The sequence below is a fragment of the Stenella coeruleoalba genome (genome assembly GCF_951394435.1).
Source record: "Stenella coeruleoalba genome assembly, chromosome: 15".
Lineage (NCBI taxonomy): Eukaryota > Metazoa > Chordata > Mammalia > Artiodactyla > Delphinidae > Stenella > Stenella coeruleoalba.
Window position 1 is genome coordinate 22,387,206 of NC_137161.1, and position 14,819 is coordinate 22,402,024.

The 14,819-nt window shown below is 57.1% G+C and overlaps 1 protein-coding gene across 3 annotated transcripts in view; it reads left to right on the plus strand.

Annotated features, from left to right (window-relative positions):
* Positions 1-856: 856 nt before the first annotated feature.
* The window catches only part of MTCL2 (microtubule crosslinking factor 2), a 68,558-nt gene continuing 54,595 nt past the window's right edge, over positions 857-14,819 (plus strand). For all 3 annotated transcript variants that reach the window (XR_013831683.1, XM_079945874.1, XM_079945875.1), the window contains exon 1: positions 857-1,877. Coding sequence is in view for 2 of the 3 variants with exons in the window: in XM_079945874.1 (XP_079802000.1) it covers positions 1,203-1,877 (675 nt within the window). In the remaining variant the exon portion in view is untranslated. The remainder of the gene's footprint in view (positions 1,878-14,819) is intronic.

The following is a 14,819-nucleotide window of genomic DNA, read 5'->3' on the forward strand; positions in this document are numbered from 1 at the left end:
GGTTATCCGGAGTTGTTCCTGTGGGGGACGTGTGGGGATCAGGGCAACCGTGTCCAGCTCGGACCAGCCCCCACCGGAGCCAAAACCTATTCCCAAAGCATGCGCTGGTCTGACTCCTGAGAACGGGTCGCCTCCATTTTAGCCCCGCAGAACCTGAGACCGGGGTCAGGGGAGGAGGGAGTACGCCTGGGATCACAAGCCGCTCACGGCGTGCAGAGCCGGGCATGCACCCAGGGCCCGACGCTCCCCACGACTGTGAGAGGGAAGCCAAGCCAGAAGATGCGGAGCACGCCCTGGAGGCGCGAGGTCTGGCTTCCATCCCGGCTCTGCCGCTAACCGTGGGCTGATCGCCTGTCTTCCCTTGGCTTCAGTTTACCCATCTGTACATTGGGATAATCGGTCTTGCTCTGCGAGGTTCAGGGGGGCGGAGTTCGCGCACGCTCTGCACAGCCTCGAGGGGCGAGGTGCTCGGCGTGTATATGGATGCTGGCTCCCGCGATCTGAGGTCCACCCGGCCTCTACCTAGGAGTCCCCCCTCTCGCCGCTCGCGCGACCCCTGCGCGGACGAGGGGAGCAGGGGCGCCTCCGCCGGGTGCGTTCCCCAGGCCAGCAGGGGAGGGGGCGGCGGCAGAGCGGAGGGGAAGGGAGTCCGGGCCACAGCGGCCCCGGCCCGCCTGACCCTCGAGGGGGTCGCTGTTGCTTCGCAGATCCCTCCCTCGCTCGCTGCCTGTGTCCCTCCCTGCCGCTCCCGCCGCGTCCGCCTTTTGTTCGCGGAGCCGCGCGCCCCCGAGCCGAGGCGGCTGGGCGGGGAGCTGGCGGGGCTGCGCGGGGGGCGGGCCGCGCCGGGCGGAGCCGGGGCCCGGGCCGCAGCCGGACTCGGAGCCCGAGAGAGCGATCGGCGTGCAGGCAGCCGGGGCCCGGGCGCGCTCCGGGGGCGCGGCGAGGCCGAAGGGGCGGGCGCCGGGCGGAGCCGGAGCCGGAGCCGGGGCGCCTGGAGGCGATCGGGCCGGTCTCTCCGAGCCCAGGGCAGCGGAGAGACAGTACGGCGGGGGTCGGGGCCGGAGCGCAGCCGGGGGGCTGAGGTGGGCCGAGAGGAGCCGCGGCCCCAGCGGCCGGAGGGGCGCCAGGAGCCTCCCACGGGGCGCGGAGGCCGGGCGGGCCCGGGCCATGCGCGCCGCTCGCTAAGGCCGAGGGAGGCCGCGATGGAGGTGCCGGCGGGGGAGTCCCCGGCTCGGGGCTGCGGCCCCCCGCCTGCTCCCGCTCCGGAGAGGAAGAAGAGCCACCGCGCGCCGTCGCCGGCCCGGCCCAAGGACGTGGCCGGCTGGTCGCTGGCCAAGGGCCGCCGCGGCCCAGGCCCGGGCTCAGCGGCCGCCTGCAGCGCCGCGTCCTCGGCGCGGCCCGACAAGAAGGGGCGTGCGGTGGCGTCCGGGGCGCGGGGCTCAGGGACCCGGGTGGCCGGTGTCCGCACTGGGGTCCGCGCCAAGGGCCGTCCGCGCCCGGGTACCGGGCCGCGACCGCCGCCACCGCCGCCCAGCCTCACCGACAGCAGCTCGGAGGTGTCGGACTGCGCGTCGGAGGAGGCGCGCCTGCTGGGCCTGGAGCTGGCGCTGAGCAGCGACGCTGAGTCGGCGGCCGGGGGCCCGGCGGGGGCCCGCACCGGGCAGCCGTCCCAGCCTGCGCCGTCAGCACAACAGCCTCCGCGGCCCCCCGCCTCCCCCGAGGAGCCGTCGGTGGCCGCGTCGTCGGTGGGGAGCAGCCGCCTGCCACTCAGTGCCTCGCTCGCCTTCTCCGACCTCACCGAGGAGATGCTGGACTGCGGGCCCGGCGGCTTCGTGCGAGAGCTGGAGGAGCTGCGCTCAGAAAACGACTATCTCAAGGTGAGGGCGCTGGTGCGGGAAAGGGAGGCCGCGGGGAGGCGCGGGTGTCAGCCCCACCGGCCTGAGGCACCAGCCGGCCCGCTGTCCCACCGCACGAACTGGGAAAGGGGCCTAAACCCTCAGGGGCTCCCTCACATCCCACTTCCTGTTGTATCTGGGACACCGTCTCCTGAGGAAGGAACCTGGAAGAGGAGACTGCCCAAAGGACCCTGATTTGGGAAGGGGAGCTTGAGAAAAGTACTTTGGAGGATGCCTAGATGCGGTACTTGGGATGGGGGTGGGTACTCAGCGAGGGGCTGGACCTCTGATGCAGCTGCTCGGAGCCTCCACCCCCAAGCCAGAGGCTAGGCCTCTGGCGGCTCTCCTTTCTGGGACAGGCACTGCTGTGCGGTGCTGCCAGGGAGACCTGTGGCCATCCCCTGCCAAGGAGAGGCCAGAACACCATCCTGAGTCTCTACCCAGGGCTTTCCTGGCTCAGGCCTGTCCCTGCCTGCCTTTCAGGGCGGGTCCGGTTTGAAAGCATTGACATCTGGGAACATCCCCTTGGCTAGAGTCCGACTTCCGCCCTAACGGTCCCACAGCCTGGAGGATGATGTCGTGGGAGAACCGGTTCAGAGGCAGCTTCCTAAATCCCAGGGTATTGTCTTCTGCCCAGTTTGGGACAGGCCCTGTGCACGCAGCAGCTGCACTGGTGCCCCACGGCAGTGCCCATCTCCTTCCCATGTTGCCAGTGAGAGGAGGGAAACTGACATCTGAAAGGGGCCTTTCCTCTGGGGGGGCGCAGTGGGGACCTGAGAGTTTCCCCGGGAGAGCAGGCTTGGCCTTCACGCTTTCAGTGGACATTAGCACCTGCTGGGTGCAGGCCAGCCTCTGTCTGCCCACTGCCTGGCACCGAGGCAGCTTTAGGGACAGCCCAGCCCTGTGTGTCGATATTGGCCTGGGAAGCTTCATGGGTTCTGCCACCACTGGCTGGGCGTGGTTTGGAAGAGGCTGAAATGTACCTACTCTTATTAGTTGATGTCCTGGCACAGTACCCAGAGCACCCCTGGCCAGGAGCCGCCGAGTTCACGGCACTCTGCTAATTTACGTCTGCCCAGCAGCACTTAGCTTCGCATTGTAGCTCTTCTGGCCAAAAGGGTTTCTCTCGCATTAGAGTCTGTAAGATCTTACTTAACTGTGTTTCCCCTTCCCTATTTTCCCCAGCATCTGCTATCCAGCGTACGTTTAGTGACTGTTGTCACTAAATAGAATAGAAGGACAGGGTCTGTCTGAATCAGAATAATCTACCCCTTTAGCCTCTAACCTTTCCTCAGGCCAGGGCTTAGTTTTCTCATCTTTTAATTGAGAGGGTAAGCCTTCCTAAAGACCCCATTTGCTGTTGACAATCAGGGGTTCAGTCAGCTCCTATAGTATTCAAAAGCCAGTGGTGAGGAGAAGACAAGTGGAGGGGGGGTAAGAGGAGGGAGACAAGCCAGAAGGAGGCCTGGCCCTGCCCAGTTGGTGCTCTGAGCTGCTTCCAGTACTCCTTGCCTGAGCTGCTCTAAACTTGGACCCCGAGCTCCTCACTCCTGCCTCCTGGCCCCAACTGCTCCCCTTGGCAAGGGAAGATGGGCCATAGAGCTCTTGCTTTAGGGTCTCACGCACCCACCCCTGTGGGCTCCTGTTCATTCCAGGAAGTCAGCAGGCGGAGCTCTGGAGTCCCTATGAGCCACCCATGACTGTTAAGATGGAAAATAGTTCCAGAAGCCTGGGGATTGAGCCTAAGGTCTCACAGGGGCCAGGGCCAGGCTGGGGACCTCCCACTGCCTGGGTCAGGGTGCAGCCTCAATTTCTCCCATTCACGCAGTGTTTCTGGCTTCACGTGCAGGTCTTAGGCCACTGTTAGATCTGGGGTCTGTGCCTTCCTGGCTGTGTGATCTTGGGCCAGTTACTTAATGTCTCTGGACCTCAGTTTCCTCGTTGTATAAAGGGACATCACATGTCTTCCAGCCTTAAGGGTTAAATGAGTTATGTGTGCAAACACCACTAGAGCGCCTGGCATGTAGCGAGCCTCAGATGAGGGTAATTTCGATCACTGCTGTTCTCAAGTGGTATGAGACACATTTCCGTGGGCGCTTATCATGTTCTCCTGTGGACTCCATGGGGGCAGAATAGATCCTCCTCCCCACCTGAAGCAGTCCCGGCCCCTCGTTCATTCATTCACCAACTACTTATTTAAGGCCTACTGTGTACCAGACACTAGAGCAGTTCTGAGGATACGGCCATGGGCGAGGACGAAGTGTCTGTTTTCATGGAGCTGTTCATCTAGTGGGGGAGACTGGGATTAAACAAGTCATACACTACGTCACAGTACGGATCGTGATAAGGGTGGGGAAGGACACAGTGTGCCGAGAGCACATGAAGCTGGGGCTGGGGGTGCTAAGGGAAGCCAGGGGCTGAAGGATGAGATGGCGCCAGCTGAATAAGGAGCTGGAGTAAGACCATTCCAGGCCCAGGGAAGTAGGAAAAAGCTCGTGGATTTCGAGGATCAGTGCCAAGGCTGGAGAGAGGAAGGAGATTGGATGGAGAGGAGAGCAGGACCAGATTGTGCAGTTACACTGTGTATACATGGGTCAGTCCCTGAACTTCTCTCCAGCTGCCAGCCTCACAGAGGCAAGATGAAAATCTAGAGCCCTGAATGTGGGCCATAGATGTAGAGGCTGTTACGGGAGGTGTTGTTTTGTTCATTCTACAGATGGGTAAACTGTGGCCACAGTGGGGAGGGGACTTGTTCCAGGTCCCAGAGCCAGTTCTCCAGGCAGCCAGGCTTGGAGTAAGAGTACCTGTACTCTTGATGTGTTTCCTGCCCCTCTGGGCCACTTTGCTTCTAAGATGCAGGAGCTGAGTTACCAGGAGAAGGACTTCAGATCCCCAGTGTGTTCCCAGCAGGCCTCGTGCTGCCTTGGGCTGAGTCCCACTGAGTCCAGTGGGGCCCTGCTCGAGCTCACCTCCCAGCTGGCGGGCGGCCCTGGGAACCATCAACTGGGGAAGACCTTGCGGGTGATGGCAGATCTCCTGTGGCATGAGGCTTACTCTGGGGCCCGAGTGGAAAAAGTGGAAATGGGGCAGCTCTCTCTCAGTGAGACGACAGAAGGAGCTGCTACAGAGAAGGGAGTGAGCTTGCTGTCCGTTGAGTTATTCAGAGTTATTCAACCTTGCATGTTGGATAAAGACATGGGGTTTGTGGAAAGCAGCTGGTAAACGGCACGAAATGTGGTGGTTGTGATTACTTGAGGAGGATATTTATGTGGAGGCTGTAGTTGAGTTGCCTGACCTCAGCCGAGGAAGTCTGAAGGTTATTAACTTTTAAGGTTCCAGGATTCTAAGAGACAGCTTTGGCTGCAGGGCAGACACATGGACTGTTTGACCTTCAAAACCCTGGTGGTCTGAAGTCTTCCATCTCCCCATCACCACTAACTGTTGCCCATGCACCTTTTGAGGACATGCTGGGAACCCACCTGGTGTGGATGGAAGAGACCTGGTCTAGAGACCTGACTCTGCTGTTTACTGTGTGGCCATGAGCAAGTCACTTGGCCTCTCTGAGCTCTTTTTTTTTTTTTTTCATCTGTAAAATGAAGATGATGGAACCTGCCTGGGCAGCTTCATAGGATTGTTTTCAGGAATCAGGGAGGTGTGAATAGATAAGAAGATATTTTGCAAGCAGTGAAATCCCGCATCTTTTTTTTTTTTTTTTTTTTGCGGTACGCAGGCCTCTCACTGTTGTGGCCTCTCCCGTTGCGGAGCACAGGCTCCAGACGCGCAGGCTCAGCGGCCACGGCTCATGGGCCCAGCCGCTCCGCGGCATGTGGTATCTTCCCGGACTGGGGCACGAACCCGTGTCCCCTGCATCGGCAGACGGACTCTCAACCACCGTGCCACCAGGGAAGCCCGAAATCCCGCATCGTTTAGGGAATTGTTATTATTGTTAGCCAATGAGCAGTTAGGATGTCAAAGCCTTCATTCTTGAGGGAGCTGGGAGAAGCCAGGAGGGTGGATCCCCCTAGCTTTAGGATGTTGATAAATCAGGAGCTGCTCCGAGGAGGACAGGAAGGAGTGATCACATTCCATGCTGAGTGGGCTTCATGAAGCGAGGCCTCCCCACCTCCTTGGAGGTTCTACGTGTGAGTGTTTGAAGTGTAGCCAATCTAGGTGTCAGCCAGAAGGGCCCAGAGGAAGCATGTAATTCCCCTCCAGTTCCCATTGCACACTTGGGCAAATGGAGGCTCCTGGTCACACAGCCGGGATTCCAACCTGGTTGGTCTAACCCTGGGTCCTGTTCTTTCTACAGTCCGACTGGAGCATGAGCTTGTGGTTGCTAACAGCGTGTCTAGTTTGGGACATAAATTGTTGAGAGGAATTCTGTTGTGTGCAGGGCTCCAGGCTAAGACTTGTTGGGAGCAAGTAGAGAATGACATCTGCTGGGGCCCAGAACCTGGAGCCTGCAGGCGGCGTGCGGGGGACATGTGCCTGCGTGTGTGTACATGACCCTGCACCAGTAGAAAGTGTGATTGGGACCAGGGCTCTGAGGTCTTGGAGGAAGTGATGGGGGTTTGGATCGAGACTTAAGGGTTAGATAATGGTTAGGTTGGAATCCAGAGTGCTGGAATGTTAGAGCTGGCCTGGACACCCCCAGACCACTGATCCCCCGCCTTCTGTGGTACTTGCTCACAAATGCTATCAACAATTAGATCATTTCCAGTGTGCCAGGCTCTGGGTTAAGTAAGTCCTTTAGTCCTCACAGCAATCCTGTGTGGAGGGTTCTGATATCAGACCCATTTGACAGATGAGGAAATCGAGAGGTTATGTAATGTGCCCGAGATTGCACAGCTGGTGTACTTGGGAACCTCACTAGACAACCCCAAGGAGCTCCCTTCCCCAGGCTCTCTTCCACCCTCTCCCAGAGGCGGCTTGTGCCTCCAAGTTTCACAGAGCAGGGTTCTCACCTGGTGTTGCCAGTTATAAGCTTTGTGACTCTGGGTGAGGTTCTCAGTCTTTCAGAGTCTGTTTTTCCTTCTGAAAAATGGGAGGTAAGCATGTCTGCCCCAGGGTCATGGGGGCCCTTTTCCGAGTGATGATATAGATCGAGTGCACAGTAAATGTTAGTGCCTGTCTTGGTTGTCACCATTCCCATACCTGCTTCTAGGCCCTGTGCCAGGTGTCTGGGGCAGTAACCCACAAGTTGTGAAGCTCTCAGTTCCTGGGAGCTGTAGGGGGAGGACTCCAGTATATCTGTCACTGTGGGGGGGAGAGGAGTGGTCACCATGGTCAGCAAAGCTCCTGGCTAGTCCCAGCCCTCCCTGTGGCAGCTGAGAGGTGGCCTGAAAGAAGCTGCTCTGAGAACTGGGTCTTTAAGGATCCTTAGCTGGTCGCCTGTCATGGGGGGCGGGGGGCAGCTCCAGCGAGATGGAGAATGAGATGCAGAAGGTGAGGTGGCTGCTGCTGAGGCCTTAGGGGGACCACGAAGCTACCAGGGCTCCCAGCATTCCTTACGGAGGGGTTTGGCCTGTGTCCCTGGGCACACTCTTTCTTGCACACACAAACACAGGTACACATATTCACAGCGTGCGCTCAGAGATCCACGACTACTCACACATGTCTCACGTACACATCCAGGGACATGCTTGTGCTGTCTGTTTGCAGAAGCACACCTCCAGACTTATCAGGGAGGATGCCTGCTCAGAGAAGTACACAAACCCATGCAAGATACACCACCTCCTGTCTCATCACACCCGCAGTTATCAAACAGACACAACAGAGACTCACCACCTAGGAGACTGCTGGCTCAGAAACACACCCTTACACACCCCCAGACACACTTGACCATGTCCCAGAGATGGACAGTCCCTGGAGACACCCTCAGACATATCGGAAGCACACACGCATATGCGGGGGCACACACAAACCCACACAGAGTCATTACACACAGGTGCTCGCATCCGCGGAAATCCACGGATACGCCCCTGCCCAGCGGGCACAGACACAGCTCATCACCCAGCCACCCCCGCTGCCTCTTCCACAGAGAGAGCAAGCAGCAGAGGTCCTTGCACACCCAGGCTCACAGACACACACCCAAGAGACACACATGAGCAAGACATGTAGCCACGTACATAGAAGCAGGACACGAGCACAGGGCACTCAGATGTCAGGCCTGTAGCATTTGCTAACAGGAGCCAAAGACCCACAGACCAGGTTCCCCAGACGCACACACACACACAAACTGGCTGTGACACTTCAGCTGCACAGAAACGCAGGAAATCCTGGCCCGTGTCTCCCTGGAGCTCATGTGTACAAACTACTGTTTTTAGCTCCTCCACGAGGCTTCCTTCCACTAGGCTGCTGGGAACAGTGAGGAGTGTGGCAGGGGCTTGACTTGGCAATCTTCTGGATCTGGGGGTCCTAGGAGCCTGGCTGGGGCTGAGTGGTATGTAGGCAGATAAGGGGCTGGCAGGTCACCAAGGTGGAGAAGAGGCACCAAAGGCCCTCAGGCCCCGGACACGCAGCACTTGGGCCTGGGCCCAATGAACTGAGTGAAATGGAGCAATTGTCAGGCCTGCCAGCGCCCAGGGGCAACTCCCTTCTAATTTCCTCGGAATTTCCTGCTTGCCCTCATCTCCCGCCTCCTCCCCCTCCCCCTTTGCTGGGGACTGTGGAGGGCCATGCCACTGCCATCCCTAAAGGGTGCCTGATTCTGCCTGGGAAAAGGAGGCCAGGATAGAGAAGGTTGGAGGACATGTGGGCACTCAGAGGAGGGACCTGGAAGACTTCCTGGAGGAGGAGGCATTAGAGTGGAGGAGTTAGCCTTGAATGACTGCCTCTGTGTCCAGCTGCTGGGACCGTGCCTGGCACATCATAGGGACTCAATAAATATTTGTTGCATGGTTGAAGGAAAGGCAGTGATCAGGGTCTGCAGGTGGGCTGCAGGCCGGCTGCAGGCTTAAAACAGAAGAGCTGGAGGGAGTTGGGGGTGGCAGTGGTGAGGGAGAGGCTGGGAAGGGGAGTTGGGCCTGCTGGGGAAGGGCGCTGGATGCCGAACTGAGCCGAGGCATTGTGAACGCCTTGCTGGGAGGGGGCCGTGTTGACCTATAGCAGAGCTAGGAGCTGCCTCCTTTCCATGTGTCTGTAGCACCGGACACAAGGCCCCAGGGCCTCTCGGGAGGAAGGTGGACAAATTCCACCTTTGGGATCAGGTCTGGGGCCAAACCTTGCTTTGTCACCTCCTCCCTGTACATGAACCCCATGTGCAAGGCCCCCTCATCAAGCCTCAGTCTTCCTATCTGTAAAATGGGAACTTAATCCCTTTCTTGCAGAGCACTTGGGAGGATTAGTATTCAGGTATATGGCACATCCAGCACTGTCCTGGGCACAGCAGAAGGGAGGGATCCCCATGTCCTGTGTAGCTGCTGGGGCAGAGAGAGTTCCCCAGGGGAGGGGCTCGGCTAAGTTCTAAGCAGAGGCCTGACCAGCAGCCAAGGTTATTACTAAGGTCATTGCCCCGGATGCCCCATAGGCGTGACCTCATCTGCAGTCACATTCTCTTCCTTCTGGTGCCAGAAGGAACTTGGAGCTGGGGTGGGGAAAGAGCTAGAGACTCTGGGGTGTTCTGGGCCAGGCTGGCCCTGGCATTCACTGGAGGCCCACAGGTCAGCGGATGGCACTGGCCTCCCTGAGGAATGGCAGGGAGTCAGAGAAGGTGAGAGCAGCAGGCCAGCCTTTCCCTTCTCTGGGGTCGAAGGTGGTGAAGAGCACTGTGGTCTAGAGCCGAGCCCACCTGGGCTTGAATCCTGGTTCCGCCTTTTCCTCTATGAGCTTTGCCTTTATAAGCTTCAGTCTCCTCCTCTGTAAAATGGGGATGCTGATACTCCTTTGCTGATGCAGGGCTGCCTTTGGGGTCCCACATTCTAAGACTGGGGTGAATAATCTCCCATTGCCTGCACCGCAAAGAGAAGCTCGGGCTCCAATAGAAAAACTGTTTTGGGTCTCCTGTGGCTAGGCTGGACCAGTTAAACATCTTTCCCGTGGTTTTGCCCCAGATCCACATGGAATCTTCTGGGTCAGTTGCATCAGCCTCTCCCCTCCACACCCCTCCTGGGCCCTGCCCAATTGCCTGGGTGGCCTGTGTGGTCCTGCCTTTCTCAGCCTCACCTCACCCCTGCTCCACCCCAGTTCTGAGCGCTCCATGCACCCCAAGCCTCTATCCCTGCATTCTTCCCACTGCGGGGGCCTTTTTACTGTAGTTCCCTCCCGCCTCCCTTGGTTTCCTCCTCCACCTTCATGTGTTCAGCTCCAGGCCAGGCTCCTGTGTTAGACACGAAGGGGCTTCTTATAGGCTCCTTTGGGGCATTTACCTCTACAGTAATTAGATTATTAATTGGATAATTACAGGTTTCACTCCAGCCCCTCCCCCTATGTGCTCTGCATGAGGGCAGGGATCTTACCAGGGTGGGACTTAACCCCTTCCTTTCACACAAGTGTAAGTAAACTGAGGCTCAGAGAGGTTAAAGGACTTGCCAGAGGTCACACAGCCTGCAAGTGGCAAGAGGCAGAAGGACTGGGATCTCGTGATGCTCTTTGCTCAGAGATTTGGCTGTGGCCCAGAGGCCCTTTGGGGGATGTTTTAAACACATCCAGATCCAAAAGCTGCCTTCCTTCCTGTCAACAGAGAAAGGACAGGAGGGATGCTGTCGGGTGTCCCCGCTGTGAGTGCCTCCCCAGAGGCATCAGGGACTGCAGAGGTCTCCCTGCTCTGGCGGGTGAGGCCTGGAATGGGGCAGTGACAAGCCAGGCCTGGCCTTGGTGGGCAGTGTTCTCCGGGCATCTCCTCCCTGCCCACCACTTCCACACACGCACACAGCTCCCCACCAGAGAGAGTGTCTGTGGTCTCACGCACAGAGCTGTGCCACATCTGGGAGGCTCACTCCTGATTGCCTTTGGAGCCTTCATCTTCCTGAGCCTCTGTTTACTTATCTGTAAAATGGGCATAGAGTAATAGCACTTTCCTCAAAGGGACTGTCATTGAGATAACGGACATTCACTCAGATCTCAGCCAGGTGTCTGGCACATGGTAAACCCTTGTAAACGTTAGCTATTACGATTCTCACTGTTGTCCCATTATAGAGACTGTCTAGTCTCGTTTACTGGAGCTCAAATTGGACTCAAATCCTGGCTGTGCCATTGAACTGTGACCTCGAGTAGACCTTTCTGACCTCAGTTCCTCACCAGTCAGTGGGGTGGCTGGGGATGCAGTGAGGTAGTGTGTGCTACCTGGCACGTGCGTGGCACAGGGGGAGTGCTCAGCGAGCTCCGTGCCTGTTACTGTTTATTGCTGTTAGAGAGGTAAGTTCAGGACCCTGTCTTCCCTCATGACCCTGTGTGTCACTGGGACCAGGCAGCCTCCACGCCAGTGGGAGGGGGCATTGTGTAGCATGGCCGTGCCTGGCTGGGGTCCTGGCCCTCCTCTTCCAGGACCCTTGACCCTGACTCCCCTAAAACTAGAGCCCAGCCTCCAGGCAATGAGGCTAAGCTGGGAGGCAGGAACCCCGAGTCCCTCCCTGCTTGACTCTGTTCAGTCTGGGGAACTATGGGGTTGTCCCCAGTCCCTCTCTAGGCCTCAGTGTCCCTGCTTGTGAAGGGATGGTGTCTCTGGGTTCCCCTCTGCCTGCTGCTACTCCCACAGTCTTGGCTTTTGAGCTGGGAGGAAAGTGGAGCTCTGCAGAGCCTTCTGCCCTCCTTGGGGTCCAAGTGTGAAGATCTCATCTGGAGCCTTGACACACCCTGGAGGACAGGCAGAAGGGACAGCAGATGGCTGCCCTGGCCTCTCGGGGGTCTGGCATGCCGCCCTTGTGGCCACTGCTGGCCCAAACTGCAGGTCAGCCCTTCCGGGCTAGGGTGAGTGGCCCGGGCCAGAGCCAGGGTGGCAGATGGGCAGGCAGCCTGGGCTTTGGCCTGAGGGAGGGACCGTGGGGGGCAGGGTGGTGTGGGAGAAGGCAGGCCAGGCAGAGGCTCCCGCAGAGTGAAGGTTCTGGGTCCCTTAGCTCAGCTGTCATTCTTCCTGGGTCTGTTGCCCATTGATGGGTTGGGTCCCTAGAACCTGGGCAGGAGGTGATAAATTTGGGTAAGGTTTGAAATTGGGCAGGGACGCAGTTGGGCTGGGACCTGTGATACGCTCCTTGAAAGAAACACGGGGTTGAGATGAACACAGTGGGCTTAGAAGGGTCTGGAAGGCTTCTCTGAGGAGGTGGCATTTAAGTGGAGGCTTCAAGCAGGACGGGGAGCCGGTAGTGGGAGATGCAGGGGAGGGGAATCCAGGCAGAGGCTTAGAGGTAGGACAGGCAAGGTGTCTTCTGGCTGCGGGGAGAAGACCCGAGTGGCTAGAGTGTGGCCAACAAGAGGAGGAATGGGGGGAGATGAAGATGGACAGGTAGGCAGGATCAGCCTTCTGTTTTGCTTTCAAGTCCGGTGATATACATACTGTGAAATGAGTTTTGACAAATGCACACAGCTCTGTTAACCACCACCACAATCAAGACAGAGAACCATCGACCTCCAAAATTCCCCCGTGCCCCTTTGTAGTCAGTTCCTCCCTCCTCCCCCAGCCCCTGGCAACCACTGATCTGTTTTCTGTCCCTGTAGTCTTGCCTGTTCCAGAGTGTCATGGAAATGGCTTAATACAGTACGTAGCCAACGGAGTCTGACTTCCTTCACTTAGTATAATGCGTTTGGGCTCCGTTCACGTGGTTGTGGGTATTGGCATTTCCTTCCTTTTTCTTGCAGAGTTGTATTCCATTATATGGATGTACCACCATTTAGCCATTCACCAGTTGAGGAACATTTAGGTTGTTTCCAGATTTTGGCGATTGTTGGAGGGTTTTAAACAGGAGAGTAACAGTTTACAAAAAATCACTCCATGTACTAAGTGAAGAACAGATTAGTGGCGAGCAGACTGACCATCATGGGGACTAAATCCAGTGATTTGGTGATGAATCGGGCCCACCAGAGATACTCACTAATTGTTCATACAAAACGGCTGTGCTCCGAGGTAGCCAGGGAGGCTTCTTGGTGGAGGTGGCATTTGAGGTGGAGCAGTGAGGAGGTGGGAGACAGATGCAGAATGGAAGGAGGCCCAGGCAGTGCAGAGTCCCCGTTGGAGCTGGGTGGGCTGAGACCCCGGCTCCCTGCTCCTGACCTAGCCTTAGTATCCCAGGGTTTCTAGAATGTGGTGTGCAGGGCCCAGATCAGAGCTCCCTGGGGACGCTGGGTGAACAGGCCCCTCCCAGGGTCCACCCTAGCCCTGTGGGGGCTGATTCTCTTGGGAGGGAGTTGGCCAGGGGACCTCTGCGCTGGAACAGTCTCTTCCTTGGTGGCTGGTAAGAGGCTGCCTCCTCACGCCTTCAGGAGCCTCCTGTCCCCTGTGGGCCAGCTGGGAGCTGTTGCTGAGGCTCGCCCACCCATTGCTGCTTGCTGTGTTTCTGCAGAGGGGCTTCGTGTTTGGTCGCTTTCACCTCCAGCCCCATGGGTCAGGAGACCTCACCATCTGCTTTTCCAGACCAGTTCCATCAGACCCAGGCATCTGGAGTCACTGCGAGTGTTCCAGTAGCCCCACATCTCACCCCCGCCCCCTTCTGTCCTCATTGTGCAGAGATTAATCATCTTACATTCCTGTAGGTTTCCTGAAGAAAGCATTCTTTCCTGGAACATTTTATTTTGTTTTGGCTGCACCGAAAGGCCTCCAGGAGCTTAGTTCCCCCACCCGGAGTCGAACCGGGGTCCATGGCAGTGGAAGCACTGAGTCCTAACCACTGGACTGCCATGGAATTCCCTGGAACACTTTATTTATTTATTTAAATCTTATTTTTATTTATTTATTTTGGCTGCGTTAGGTCTTTATTGCCGTGCGCGGGCTTTCCTCTAGCTGTGGCGAGCGGGGGCTACTCTTCATTGCAGTGCGCGGGCTTCTCATCGCGGGGGCTTCTCTTGTTGTGGAGCACGGGCTCCAGGTGTGCGGGCTTCAGTATTTGTGGCTCCGGGGCTCAGTAGTTGTGGCTCGCGGGCTCTAGAGCGCAGGCTAAGTGGTTGTGGCGCACGGGCTTAGTTGCTCCGCGGCATGTGGGATCTTCCCGGACCAGGGCTCGAACCCGTGTCCCCTGCATTGGCAGGCGGATTCTTAACCACTGCGCCACCAGGGACGTCCCTCCTGGAACATTTTTAAATGTGGCGCGAAAGCGGAGCTCTGCTTCGCCAGCTTTATGCCCTGATGGTGGAGAGCAAGGGTCTGGGGTGGCGACCCAGACCCCACAGATGAGGCGGCTCCAGAGGGAACACAGACTCCATCTTATTTTGCGCCATGTGCTGAGAGTAATTCTCAGAATAATGTTTTTAAATGTTTAAAACAAAATATAAAGGAAAGCAAGCATATTGAAATATAGTTATCAAAGTATATTTTTAAATTATGATATAGTAATATGTGTGTTTATTAACTCATAAGATCTGGAAACAGGTCTGTTAACTACTGTAATTTCAAAGTACTGATGAGTGTATACAATATTTTGACATTTCTGCAACAGCTGTTATGGGATATGAAAATATCTGTGGTTTCTTTTGGTGCCGAAACTGTAAGTACTGCTGATACAGCCGTGGCTTGTCCAGAATAGAAGGAAACGTTAATTTTTAGTTAGCATTAGTGAAAGTAAAGACGTGATTTTTTTTTTTCCCTTCCCATCCAAGTTCATGGACTCACTGCATTCTGGTGCAGGTGAAAGAGCGTGAAGTCTGCAACCCGAGTCCCGCTTGGAGGTGTCTCTGTGTGACCCTGGACACAGCCCACCTCCCCTGTGCTCCTCTGCAGTTCTTTGCCTCTAGAACAGAGATGGTGATTCCTGTCCTGCCTGTCCATGGGGCTTCTGTGAG